Source organism: Chiloscyllium punctatum, chromosome 26 (genome assembly GCF_047496795.1).
Source record: "Chiloscyllium punctatum isolate Juve2018m chromosome 26, sChiPun1.3, whole genome shotgun sequence".
NCBI classification, from domain to species: Eukaryota; Metazoa; Chordata; class Chondrichthyes; order Orectolobiformes; family Hemiscylliidae; genus Chiloscyllium; species Chiloscyllium punctatum.
This window is the reverse complement of record NC_092764.1, coordinates 78,128,075-78,141,847: the sequence shown is the minus strand read 5'-3', so window position 1 is coordinate 78,141,847 and position 13,773 is coordinate 78,128,075. Positions and strand designations below refer to the sequence as shown.

General features: G+C 39.5%; 1 protein-coding gene across 1 annotated transcript in view; it reads left to right on the top strand.

Moving 5' to 3' along the window:
• The first annotated feature begins 1,297 nt into the window (after positions 1–1,297).
• LOC140453202 (matrix metalloproteinase-15-like) overlaps positions 1,298–13,773 on the top strand; it is a 100,529-nt gene continuing 88,053 nt past the window's right edge. The window contains exon 1 of the mRNA XM_072547729.1: positions 1,298–1,505. Coding sequence (XP_072403830.1) covers positions 1,401–1,505 — 105 coding nt within the window. The 5' untranslated portion in view covers positions 1,298–1,400. The remainder of the gene's footprint in view (positions 1,506–13,773) is intronic.

Genomic DNA, 13,773 nt, shown 5'->3' with positions numbered 1-13,773 from the left:
GTAGTTGATCATATGCTGGGGAATGCAAGGCTTTTAGAGATCTTCCTGCTGGGTACAGCACAGATTTGGTTGGGGTAAATCACTAATTCTACAGCAGACCTGACCTTAGACAGAATTTTATAATCCACAGTAAAATTGGTTGCCAGTTCCTAATTTCCTCCCTCTTCCCCTACGGCTTGTAGGTAAGGGTAATGACATCTCTCCTCATGGATTCATACATGGTACCTGCTGGAAGCATGCTGTCGTATACCATAAGCAGGTCCTGCACACAAACTTGAGTGCAAATCGGCTGTAAGCTGTCGCTTCCGTGACTTTTATTCTCTCTAAAGGACTTGACGGCCTTGGTCAGCTCATCCATAGATATCGGTTCATTTCCAATGTGATTTCCTGTCTTCACTAGATTATCATCAGTACAACCTCCCATAAACCACAAGAGTCTTTGACTTACTTTTTGCTGTAGCTCACCCAGTAAAGTGCAGTATGTTGTGAATTTCTGGTGCCAGTTTAGCTACTTATCAGGCTGGATTGGGCTAGCATTTTGGAATGGTAACGACTTCTCCAGTTTGGTTTCGTTTGCTATTCTGTACATGCTGTTAGGTCATTGGCTGTTCTTTTCAGTTACCCAGTCACCTGCTGCCACTATATACAGTACTGTGGTTAGATTTAACAGCGAGGTTGGTTAATATTACAAGGACATTTTGATGTAAGCTCAAATATTGCCTGTTTGTTTACGCACTAACTATACACAGACCAAAATCCCACTTCTGCCAAGAAGGTATTGGAAGGAATAGACTTGTTGTCATGTGACGTTACATCACTTCCAAAAGATGATGTCGACTGTCTTATTTACATAATTACATTAACGCGTTATACAGTACTGTACATAAACATTATATACATGTCATTTCATGTATATTAATGCTGAAAAGTGTGGTTGTATGTATTTATCACCGTATATGTTAAATATAAATATGTTTTCATGTGTGTTCTTAAGAAAATTGCAGCACTCGTATGGAAAAGTTTTGATCTTGATTTTGCCTTTGTCCAAGAAACCACACAAAAAAAATTAAGAAATGCAAAATGACCGGTAGGAATTGTTCTACTGCACGATCCGTGAATGTAAAACGTAGGGAGACGAATTTGCAGCTGAAAGCAAAGTATGGACAGAACACCGCGGTCACTAATTGCAAGTGAAAGAGGAAGTGGAGTGATAAACACTGATAATTAGAGTTCGGGAAGAGGCAGTCCTTCGACTTTAAGTACTTGTGGTCTTGTGTTAAACTGTAGAGGGCGCTGGCTTTCTCGATCACTGTGTTCACAGATCGGGAGAGAGAAGGAAAAGGAGAGCAGCGGGGATCACCCAGGCTCGGGGTGGTAGAGCCAAAACATATCGCTAAGAAATGGCCGGAGGGTTGTGTTGGAACCGAAGCTGGACAGTGCCCATTCTCATTCTAGGGCTTTGCGCTATTTCTAGTCGGGCTGAGGAGGACAACTTTAGTGCAGAGGTAAAGAAGACATCCAAACTCCGGTTGGAGTCAGTTTCCAAGTCGGGTTCATGCATGTACAGCAGCTACAGTATTCGTGCAGACAAAACACACCTTCGTATAGCTATTGTCGATCTGACTGTACAGTGTTAACAGCACGGGGAAATGCAATGATGATACACTTTATTTCTGTACAGTATTAAATATGCGTGATTGGACTTAATATTAAAGCATGCAAATAAATTGTATAGTATTAATATGCACGATTGATATGTTTAATAATATATTTATGGCTTTACTAATATTACAGTATCAATATGCATAGGCCAGTATTGTCCAGTGTTAGTGTGGTAACCCTGCAATATTAATATGCACTGTTTACTCATCGTCCGGAGTTTGAAATGTTTGATTCGCTGTACAGAATTAATATTTACATCTAAACCTTATTAAGTATTAAATTATGCTAATAAAACTGTATTTTATTCCAATGCATGCATTTATTCATTCTATAATACTGATATGTAACAATAGATTCGTTGATCACACTAATATGAAGGAAAGCCTCAAAGTATTTTATTAATATACATGCATTGTCTCATCATTCAATATTAAAATGCTCTAACAAATTCTAAATTCCTAGTATTAAGTCGCATGGGTGTATTGTCCAGTAACAGTGTGCAAGAGAACATGAAGATGCATGCATGTGCTCAATGTCCAATATTACTGTACTGGTTAATTTGCAGTATTCAAATGCATGCATATACTCAATGCAATAAACTTGCTAATAAAGTTGTAATTTTAAACTACATATATAAATTCATTGCCCAATATTAATAGGTATGAATCAACTTCATATCAATATGCATGATGGATTGGAGCATGAGAATACAATGGATTTGGAATAGAAAAGGCTGTTTAACATATTGAGTGCATTCATTTACAGTCACTAATATTTTATTATTATGCTTAAATATTACCAAATACAATTAGATTGCATCTCATTAGCTAACTGTATGCTGCTCAGACACTGACCTTAACTGAACTGGACATCTGATTACATTGTCTGTTTATTGAGCTGAGACTGACTTTAGGGTGTGATTATTGTGCATTGATAGACTCCGTAAAGTATACTACATTGTTGGTCCTTCATGCTGTTAATAGTGGGGAACCATTGCACAACACTAATAAAGGTCAGATTGTCATAGAGTTCGCTTTCTCATTAGAGAAAGATGACTGGTGGTGGTTTAATGTGAGGATCACCATGCCTCAGTCAAGGTCAAGAAGGTGGGACCTTTGTGTTGACTTCAGACGGTACAAGAATTAAACCCATACTATTCGTGTCTCTCTGCGTTACAAACCAGCCAACCGAGTTAACTGGCCGACCCCAAATGCCTCATTAAATGCATGCAGAACAACTTGCTGTTCAGTACAAATATTCTGTTAGCAGTGAGGTTCAGGAATATTAAAGATTTTACTTATATACTGAATGTTATAATTTCATGGAATATAACATTATCATCAGGTATTTTTCTGTGACTATGCAAATCTTAAACCAAGCTTAATAACGCCATAAATTATGCAAACAAATTTATGGACTTTTTTTTCTGTAGGGAAAACTGAAAAGTAGAGAAGCCATAGTGAATCTTAGGGAGACCATATTTGGAATATGGTACATGGTATTAATCTATATGCTATAGAGGTAATGGGAAAAAATATTTTAATGCATGATACCAACATTGGGAGATTATGCCTATGAGTAAAGATTTAGCAAGCTAAGGTTCTTTCTTTTGAAAAATGGAAAGCTAATTATGAAACAGTTCGTTTGTGATGAGTTAGGTACAGATAGCATGGTTGCAAAGTTTGCTTCTGAGTGCCTGTACATTTAATGCTATGGTGCCATTTTGATATCAAAGTGGCATTTGCATTCTGCATGTACATTTCTTGCATGATGTGTGCTTTCTCAGGTTAACAGGCTTCCCTTTGATGCATGGTGTCAATCAGTGACTGCTTATTGGTGGTTTTGGAAACACTACATTTGATGCTCTTGATGTATGACCATGGTGAACATATCAAGCAAGTGAATGACCATTATCTTGGGAGCAGCAATGGTGCCTGTTTTTTGAGCTGGTGAAAAGGCGGTGATTTTCAACAGAAGACACAATGGATGGCTATGGAGGGTGTTGTCAGGCAGCTCTGACACAGAAGGCTTGCCTTTTGACTGCATCTCCTTGACATTGATAGCAACAATCTTTACTGGCTGACTGACTAGCAATAGCAGGGACACTGGCATTGGCATCACCAAAAATATATTTCCCTCCCCATCCCTATCTGCGTTCCGCAGAGACCATTTCCTCCTACACTCCCTCATTAGGTCCACGTTTCTCATCAATCCACCCTCTACATCCGGCACCTTTCCGTGTCACCACATGAGATGCAAAACCTGCACCCTCACCTCCTGCCTCACCTTCATCCAAGGCCCTAAAAGATTATTTCAAATCCAGCAGAGATTTTCCTGCACAACCTCCCACCTCATTTACTGCATCCATTGTTCTCAATGTGGTCTCCTCAACGTCAGGGAGACCGAGCACCAACTTGCAGAGCAGTTCAGGCAGCATCTCTGGTCCACTCACACCAAACGATCCCACCAACCTGAGACCAACCACTTCAATTCCCCCTCCCACTCCCCCAAGTACATGCAAATCCTAGGCCTACTCCAATGCCAAATCAAAGCCTCCTGCCGACAGGAGGAAGAACACGTTATCTACTGCCTCGGGACCCTATAACCACATGGTATCAACATTGACTTCACCAATTTCCAAATCTCACTACCCCCACATCATCACAGATGCAACCCTCCAACTTGACCTGACCTACCTCTCCATCTTCCTTCCCACCCATCTGCTCCCCACTGACCTATCACAATCACCTCCTAACTGCATCTACCTATTGCCAACCTACCTACCTTACCCCAGCCATATCCCCACCCACCTATCAATCTCTCAGCCCCCTTCCCCCCTCTACATTCCTGATGAAGGGCTAATGCCCAAAAGGTCAACTCTCCTGTTCCTCAGATGCTGCCTGCCTGCTGTACATTTTTCAGCACCACACTTTTCAACTCTGACTCTCCAGCATCTGCAGTCCTCACTTTCTCCTAAACTGCTGTCAGGCCATATAAGCCCCTTTGAGCAAAGTTATACATGACAATACAGCATAATCTAAGCTTGCTTGAATGCGACCTGAAATGACCTCAACTTGTGCTGCCACTGCTGAACTCAGATACTGGCTGGCTCTATTTGGTATTGCAATGTAAGCTAAGGCATCAACATTTAAGGTACTAAGACTTGCATGTTCCACTTGCAGTCACTACTTAAAAATTGGGCTCTCACATCTGAACAAAACCCTGTGCCAAATTTATAGGAGACTCCCCAATGCTCGTAGTTCGTAACAACAGCCTGTCTGGCAGACCTACCAGTACAATGAGCATTTTTCATATTCATTAGCTTTTTGCAGTAAAGTCCTTAGCAGCATTGTCAGGAAATGGAACTTATGCAAGCCTTTCCTTCTGTCCTGGCTGCTGGCCAGTCTTACCCGCTGACTCACCATGTGCAGATCCTGCTTCTGTGTTGACCTCTAAAGTATGCAGAATGCCAGTGTCTGGGCTGTAGGCTGCAAGTGAGAGATTGAGAGATGGTGGCTCTTTCACGCTGTCTTGTTGCTCTCAGATTCTGTGCTGCTATGCCACAGCATAAGCTGGGTGTTCTTGACAATTTGAATGGAGATAAGGGTAGTGTTCCATTGAGGAAATAAGGAAAAATCAGAAGATACATGCTCGCCTCAGAAAAAATTGTGCAATGATGGGGAATGGAATACAAGAAAATAATTTAGGTCATTAGATCACCTGTGGATGGTTGCAACTGTACCAATAATAGTTGGGGCAGTGTCCTCCATTAGGGTGAAGACAGCATTTGTGTTTGTTTCTTGCTGGTTTGGTGCTTCAGCCTATGGTTGCCTTATCTGCAAGAGAGAAGGACATGCATCAGTGATAAGGTGCAGTTGTTTGGATAATGCTGTTGTCATGTTTAAATACCTGGTAGTGCATGTAAGCTGCAAGATGTATGAGTGAGGCATGCAGAACTAGTACAATTGTGTAGGTGATGTAAAGTTGTGAGTTGTCTCTGATGTAAAATGTTGAAATTGAAAATGAGGAAGGGTGAGTGAAATTGGGATGGTTGTGGCAGGCTTGGTGATATGTGTAACATTGTGTGAGGTGAATGGAACATTGTGGAGACTTAATGGTTCATTTGCAAGAGTACGGCATTTGAAGATTCAATGAACTTGACCACTTGTGAATTCATTGAACTTCTTTTGACACTGCTTTCACATTCTTGGGACAAGACTGATTATGATGTCTATCTATTGCTGTCAATTTCAGTGCCTGCCTATTGGATCTCCTAGTACCCTTTGGGGAAAGGGTTTCACTCCTGTCCACCTGTTGCATCATACTCTCCAGTGTTATTAAGAGAACCTTGCAGCACACTCTTTGTCCTATGTTCAGTATTCTTTCAGGTTAGATACTCTTCCCCAGACTCTGTCAACACCTGCTCCAGCCAGAATGCACCTTCTGTGTAAGAATTACAGATTGTTTAAGTAATACAATCCAGCTTTTTAAATGGTGCTAGATTTTCATGAACTTGGTTCATGGTGAAATGTGCAGCCCCTCAGTAGCACACGCAGCACTGGACTGCATATTATCATCTTTTAAGTTACCAACAGCTCAAAGTTTGAGAAATAGAATTCCCACACTTATTTTCTGGTCTTATCCAATCTTTCCATCAATGTTTCTACATTGGGAAACATTGGAAAAACTGGGAAAATACATAGAGACTGCTAAATCGAATTGGAAATTCTAAAAAAGCTGTTGTATTCAGAGAATGTGGAAGAGCTAGTTTGAACAAATATCAATCACTTAAGGATAAGCTGGATAAATACAAAGTAAGAAAAGAGTACGAGGTTATGCTGATAGTAGATGTAAAGGGTTGGGAGCTGCTGATAAGAAACATAAACGCCAGCATAAACCAGTTGAGCCAGATAGCCTAATTCTGTGCTGTACATAATGTTTGTATCTATATATCCAATCAGCTCATTGTGGAGAAGAGTTGCTTTGCGTGATTCATCATGCCGCCATACTGAACAGTTAAGTCAAACATATTCCTAACATGAGTAATTATTCTTTTAAAGGATTTCACTTTGCTAACAATGCTTTCATGAGGAACTCTCTAGTAGTAAATAAATTGTGTAACAAAGTACAGGAATGATACAGATACATGCAAATGCAGTATCCTCTATATATAGACACAGAAATGTGCTATACAGAATATTCAAAGTCTTGCTGTAGAGTGTTTTTATAATTGATCTTGGTGAACTCAATGACATGCTGAACAGAATTGCCAAAAAAGGCCATAAGAGATAAGAACAGGAATAGGCTGTTCAGTCCTCAAGCCTGCTCTGCTATTCAATAGAATCAAGTCTGATTTGACATTACTCACATCAACTTTCCTGCATTTTCCATGTAACACTTGATTCCCTTATTGATCAGGATTCCCCTATTGTCTCGCCTTATAGTATATAATGAATACATTTTATTAATTCTGTGATGAATATTAATGCCAAGAAACATAGCTACCAGACATCCAGGATTAGGATGAAGCACTTCCAGATGAAGGATTTGATGTTTATTTTTATTTTAGTCTATTTCTAATCGTAGAAGACCACTGTTTACATCTGCTGTGTGTTTCTTTTTTCATTTGTCAGGTCAGTCACCCTGTAAAGTCTCTGAATAAGATTCAAATTTGGTGATAATTAATTGCAAGTTAGAGGCAGTTTTATGTCTCAAACATTTCACATAATCCACTTACAACTAGAAGATAATAGGAATGTTTAATCTAATTAGATTAGGTGTTATTTAAACTCAAATTCCAGGATTTTCATTTAGTCCTGTGCATTGTTGTATTTTTCCTCACTCTGGACTTTACTATCCCACCATCAATACCAGAACAGTTTGAGTGAGATTGAGTAGAAGTGGAGGAAATAGATGCTACAACTTGGAAATAAATGTCTTAGTTAATGTTGAAATCTTTCAGCAGTTGCAACAAGATGGTATTTTCTTTATTCTTAAAAGGAATAAGCTGTGTCTCCTGACATCTTGAAAGGTTTGTATTGTGCATGTAGAATATTCTGCTCATGCAAACTATGTGAAATGCTCTGCCAGTAAAGAGAATGGTGCTGAAATAAGCAAAATAAACACAACAAACAGGATGGAATAACTTCATCAACAGTGCTGGCAGGGGTATTGTGCATCTCTGGTTTCCTAATGCATAGAGAGCGCAGTTTTGGGATGTCAGCAGACATTCTTAAAGGGGTGTGGGTATTGCTGGTTAGACCAGTGTTTCCTGTCCATCCTTAACTGCCCTTTGAAAAGTGGCAGTGAACTGTCTTCTCGGACTGTGACAGTCCATGTGATATAGAAACATTCAAGATTTTAACACAGCACCAGTAAAAGAGCTAGCATAGTTTCCAAAACAGAATAGTATCTAATTTGGAGAGGAACTTGCACGTAGTATTCTTCCCATGTCTGCTTTTTCCTCCTTCTAGGTGGAAGAGGTTGAGAATTTGGATGGCACTGTCAGAGATGGGTGAACAAGTTACTGTAATGCATTATGAACATGGTGCAAATATCTGCCATGGTCTGTCAATGGTGGAAGGAGTGAATGTTGAAGTTAGTGGATGGGGTGATATTCAAGTGTGATGCTTTGTCCTGGATAGCATTGAACTTCTTAAATGTTCTTAGAGCTGCACTCAATTAGGCAAGTGGAGAGTATTTAATTTTGTCGTGTATCTCTTAGATGGGGAATTTAAGGAATCAAGAAGTGAGTTATTTGCTGCAGAATTCCTAGCTTCTGGCCTAATCTCGTAGCCATAATATTTTTGGCTGGTCCAGTTCATATTCAGAGCAATGTAACTCCTAGGATATTGATGGTGTTTCAACAGTGGTAATACCATGGACTGCTAAGGGAAGGTGTTAGATCCTTTTTAGTTGGAGATGATCACTGCCTGGTGCTTGTGTGATTTGAATATTACATACCATCTTTCAGCTAAACCTGGATGCTGTCAGGGTCTGTAGCTCATGGATGCTGGGCACAGATTGACTCAATATCTGAGCAATCATAAATGATATTGAACATTGTGCAATCATCAGTGAACATCCCACTTCTGATCTTATGAAGGAGGAAGGTAATTGATAAAGCAGCTGAAGATGATTGGACAGTGCTACTCTGAGAAACTCTTGCCATGATATCCAGGGATTGAGATGATTGAACTCCGACAACCACAACTGTCTTCTTTTGGGTTAGATTTGACTCCAACCAGTGAAAAGTTTATTCCCTGTTTAGAATCAGTCTGAACATTGGGCACAGACAGCCTCACACAGGGCACCTCACACCTTCTATGCATTATCTGGGCCAACATGGCACCTATTGTTAAAGTTCACTTGAGAATGTAATTTTAAGAAAGTTCTGGAATTTACATATGAAAGAACTGAAACCAACGTGCCTATTCTAAAAAATGAGTGACTTAACAAACAATCCAGGTCTTTTTCAATATATAATTTCAGTTACATCACACTGTAAACTTTTGCTATAAATTCTGTGTCCTATGATCTTATATTCCACAACCACCTGATGAAGAGGCAGTGCTTCGAAAGCTAGTGCTTCCAAATAAACCTGTTGGACTACAACCTAGTATTGTGTGACTTTTAACTTTGTACACTCCAGTCCAACACCGGCACCTCCAAATCATTCCCTGATTCTGATTGACTGCTGTTTTGCATCAGGTTCAAGACATGCAGGATGGAAAAGAGGTTGCATATATGTGAACAATAGAGGTAATAGAAGAATGATGGAAGGATAGAAGCTACAGACATGTGACTGCATGATCAGTAGACATTGACTCGTGCATCTTATTGTTTGTAGTCAAGACAATGCACAAAATGAGAAATCGTGTAAAGTTTCAGTGAAAAATGTAGTAAAAGTGAATAGGCCTCATATATATAGTTCCAGGCTTCTGAGCAATGTTGAGATCTCCTGATAAGAGCATCATGCTGCGGCTGTATAGGACATTGGTGGGGCCACTTTTGGAGTACTGGCAATGGTTCTGGTCACCCTGCTATAGGAAGGTTATTATTACATTGGAAAGGGTACAGAAAATACTTAAACAATATTAATGGGACTGAGAGTTTGAGTTAAAAGGGAGTGGATGGAGAGGCTGGGACATTTCAGCCTGAAGCGTGAGGGGTGACATTGTGAAGGGCATAGATAAGGTGAATAGAAAAGATCCTTTCCTTAAGGTAGGAGAATTCAAAACTAGAAATGTAACAGCGCAGGCTTGGAGGGTCAAAGGGCCTGGTTCTGTGCTGTTTTGCTCTTTGTTCCTTGTAGAGGGCATTGGTTTAAGGTAAGAGAGGAAAGATTTAAAAGATTTAGATTTTATTGCCACGTGTACTCAAGTACAGGAGTACAGTGAAATGTATGTAATGTTGCCACATTCAATGCCATCTTAGGTACAAGGTACTAAAAGACACAAAATTAAAAATATTAAGCATCACTTTAATAGAATATTTGGAAAAATAAAGAGATAAGGTTAAAAGTTCAATAGTCTTTGATGAGTCCTCTGCTTAGTTAGGTCTTCCAAGAGACCTCAGCTGCCTGTTCTTGATAGCACCGCTGCAGGTACCACCAGAACTCCATGCTCGGGCAGGGCCCACTCGCATGCCAAGGTATCATCGCACTGAGACAGTACCGGGCTGAGATGACACCTCACTAGGTCTGTGTTGAGGCTAATGGTAAAGAAATGAGAAAGAAAAAAGACGAAAAAGAAAAAAAAGTGAAAAGATAAAAAGAAACAGCTGAAGAGCAGGAGCTGCAGCTGAAGCATCCTACTCTGCCGCCATCTTGGAAATTGGAAAGGGAGCTGAGGAGCAACACTTTCACACAGCTGGTGGTGTATATATGGAATGAACTGCCAGAGGAGGTGGTAGATGCATTAGAACATTTAAAAGACATTTGGACAGGCACATCAATAGGAAAGGTTTCGAAGGATATGGGCTAAATACAGGCAAATGGGGTTTAGTTTTGGGAAACTTAGTTGGAATGGGCGAGTTGGATCAAAGTGTCTGTTTCCGTGGTGCACGAATCTATGAGATGTACATTAAGAGATTCAAATTAGAACTTTTTCACAAGTTTTATTTATGATCATTCTGTGACCTTCATGTTTTCCTTGTTTATTGAGTTACGAAGTTGCTTCTGAGGAGTCTGTTTAAGATATTGTGAAGAAATGGCAGCTGTAAGGATTTTGCAAGAGGTATTTTGAAGTGATTTCCTTGCTCTCTCCCTTAATCAATTAGTAGGTTTCAGATTGATAGGCTAAGTCTCAGGATTTGATCACAAGAGATGAGATTTCAAAGTTTAATTGAACATCATTCACAGTCATGTGAGCAGGCTCTGTAATCTTGGGATTTTTGACAAAACTTAGTTGTTAAGTTATATCCATCCATTGGCACATGCCCAAATTCTAGGGGGCCAACTGCAGAAAAATCAGAGCCAACTAAAGCCTGAAACTGACTTGCTGTTTGAGTTCTGGGCCTGATCTTACTTGCATCTTCCCCAATCGTCTCGCTTTGTCATTATCAGGGAATGGTGGCACTTGGACAGTCAGCCTTGGGCACCTCTGTCAGTGACAGAATCCTCAGAGAGGTTCTGGGCTGCAATCCAAGACAGTGTTCAGCTGTTTCTCATTCTAGCTCCACTTTAGTCACCTCTGCCACTGGAAGTCTGTTGGCAATCAGCAAGTGTAATATCTTGGTGAATACTATTTCTGATTGTTGCTGTTGTCTCAGAGTTATTTGGAATGAGAAAAGCAGAGAGAAATAAACAAATACAAGACAGAAATCTGTATAAATAAATTCAGAAGTTGCAGGAATATATGTTGATAACTGCATGGGATTACTTTAAAAAAGGAAGGTTCACCACTGATTAACAACACATAACTACATTTACAAGAAACATACGTAGGTAAAATCATACTTATTAATCAATAAATACACAAATGTATTTAAAATAGCACAGTCACGTACTTGACGTACTAACATAAGTGCTCATAAAAATGAATATTTACAGCTCATTTCACTTAAGTGGTAACAATCAAGACACATTGATCTAACAAATAGACTGATATATATGTGATAAAGTGATGATGAAGAATTTCCTCTCTCTTTCTTTCTCTCTCTTTGACATCTAATGGCTGTAAGGCCTGAGTTCTACAACCTGTGCTTGTTGATGCAGGTTCATTGACTTCTGAGAAAAGAATGATGTTTTGGATCCAGTAGTTGGTAAGATTTTTTTGAAACCATTTTCAGATACAAAATGTAATTTTTGTAAGGAGCTCGGAAATGTTAAAAATTAAGTAAACCATTAGTGAGTTTCATAGACTGTAAAACTATGTTGATTTATGTTTGAAAAAGAAAAACTCATGCCTTTTATGCCAGATCTTTAGATTCTTAGGAGTTAGTCTCATGATTTATGAAGCAGTGGAGTTGGCTTTACTCAATTTGTGATTTTTCAACCTTTATTGTATGCATGTGAATAAAATTGTGATTATTTTAATTCTGAATGCCAGTTGATAATTAGCTAAGTACAAAAGCTAGGAAGAAAGAACATATAGTGAAATCACAATGAGATAAACTTGAAAAACACAAAATTAGTTGTGTTAATCTTATCAAGAATTCCCTCCAGCAGAGTAGTACATCCCAAAGAACGATGCCCGATATAAACCAAAAGTCCACACTAATAACTCAGATGGTCTGAGGATGAATAGACTTGTCATATGACTGTATTGATCAGTCAGAGTGAATTTAAGTTACAGAAAGCCTATGAGTAATGGCTAGACCTGTATTGTTACATTGGATCATTATCTTAGACCATCTTAAGAAATATAGGACATTTAATTTTGTTTTTAAAAAGAGGACATACAGCCAAAAAAAATGTTTGAGAGTATAAATTCTGAGCAACATATTTCAGTGATTGAAAAGCCTGTATGGATTATTGTCAGCCCAGAGAGACACCCCAAAATGTCATACCCAGTGTCAAGGAAGCTTCAAAGTGAAGGACTTCAAAGGGAAAAAGACACTGAGAACTGAACTACAGGCTCCTGTGAGCTATCTCAATTTGTGAACATGATGAGAGAAAAGAGAGCAACCTGAACGAGAGGCACTTCTTAAAAACTCATCTTATATTTTTTAATCTCTGTGTGTTATTATTTCTTCTTGTGTTTTGTAATTAATGAACATACTCTATTTTGTAATTAATGAACATACCCCTTTGCTACCTCAAGAAAGCCTGGTTAAATTGGCTGTTTTAAAAAACATTAATTCATTTGGTCTGAGAGAAAGGCATTGACAAGGGAAGGAACCATTTTGAAATTAACCTTGTGACCAGTTGATGGGTGGGTGAATAAAGAAGGGCAATCAATTTATCCGTCCTCACTAAAGCTTTACAATTTGGAGTATTCCATCTGGGACCATAATAAATTGAGGAATTTTGCTAGGGAACTGATTGTAACACCTGTTAATTACTAGAGATTTCTGGAAGCAGCCAACATGCCCATTGTGAATTCCTGTGATGGGTAGGTAGGAGGTGCTGGCACCTGCTGGGGCATTTTGTGTTCTAATATCTGGAAACCATATTTAATAGACACTCGGACAGCACTTCATTCTCTGAACCTCAGCCCCATCAAAGGACTCGTACCCAATCCTGGAGATGGCAGAAAAGTTGCACAAGACAGACCCAACATTTAGTGACCACACCGTTGAGGGATTTATATGAGCATTGGGAGATTCTGTTCCTCAGGGATAGCAACAAAAAGCTATTCTGTAGAGGTGGAGGTGGCTCAGTCAGTGCACAATAAACCTGAAGATGTAACTGGGTGCAGTGCCACAAGATGAAGAATTACCTTGTGCAGTCTTGCAAGACGAAGAATTACCTTGTGCAGTCTGCCAGAGTAAGTACCATTGTTTCATAGCATTATTACTGTGTTTTAGCATAATAAGCTTACCAATACGCACACCCTTGGATGATAGACCCTTCAACCACATGGGGTCAATGTGAATTTCACCAGGTTTCCCATTTCCCCTCCCCCTACCTGATACCAGTCCTAACCTGCCAACTCAGCACCGCCCCCT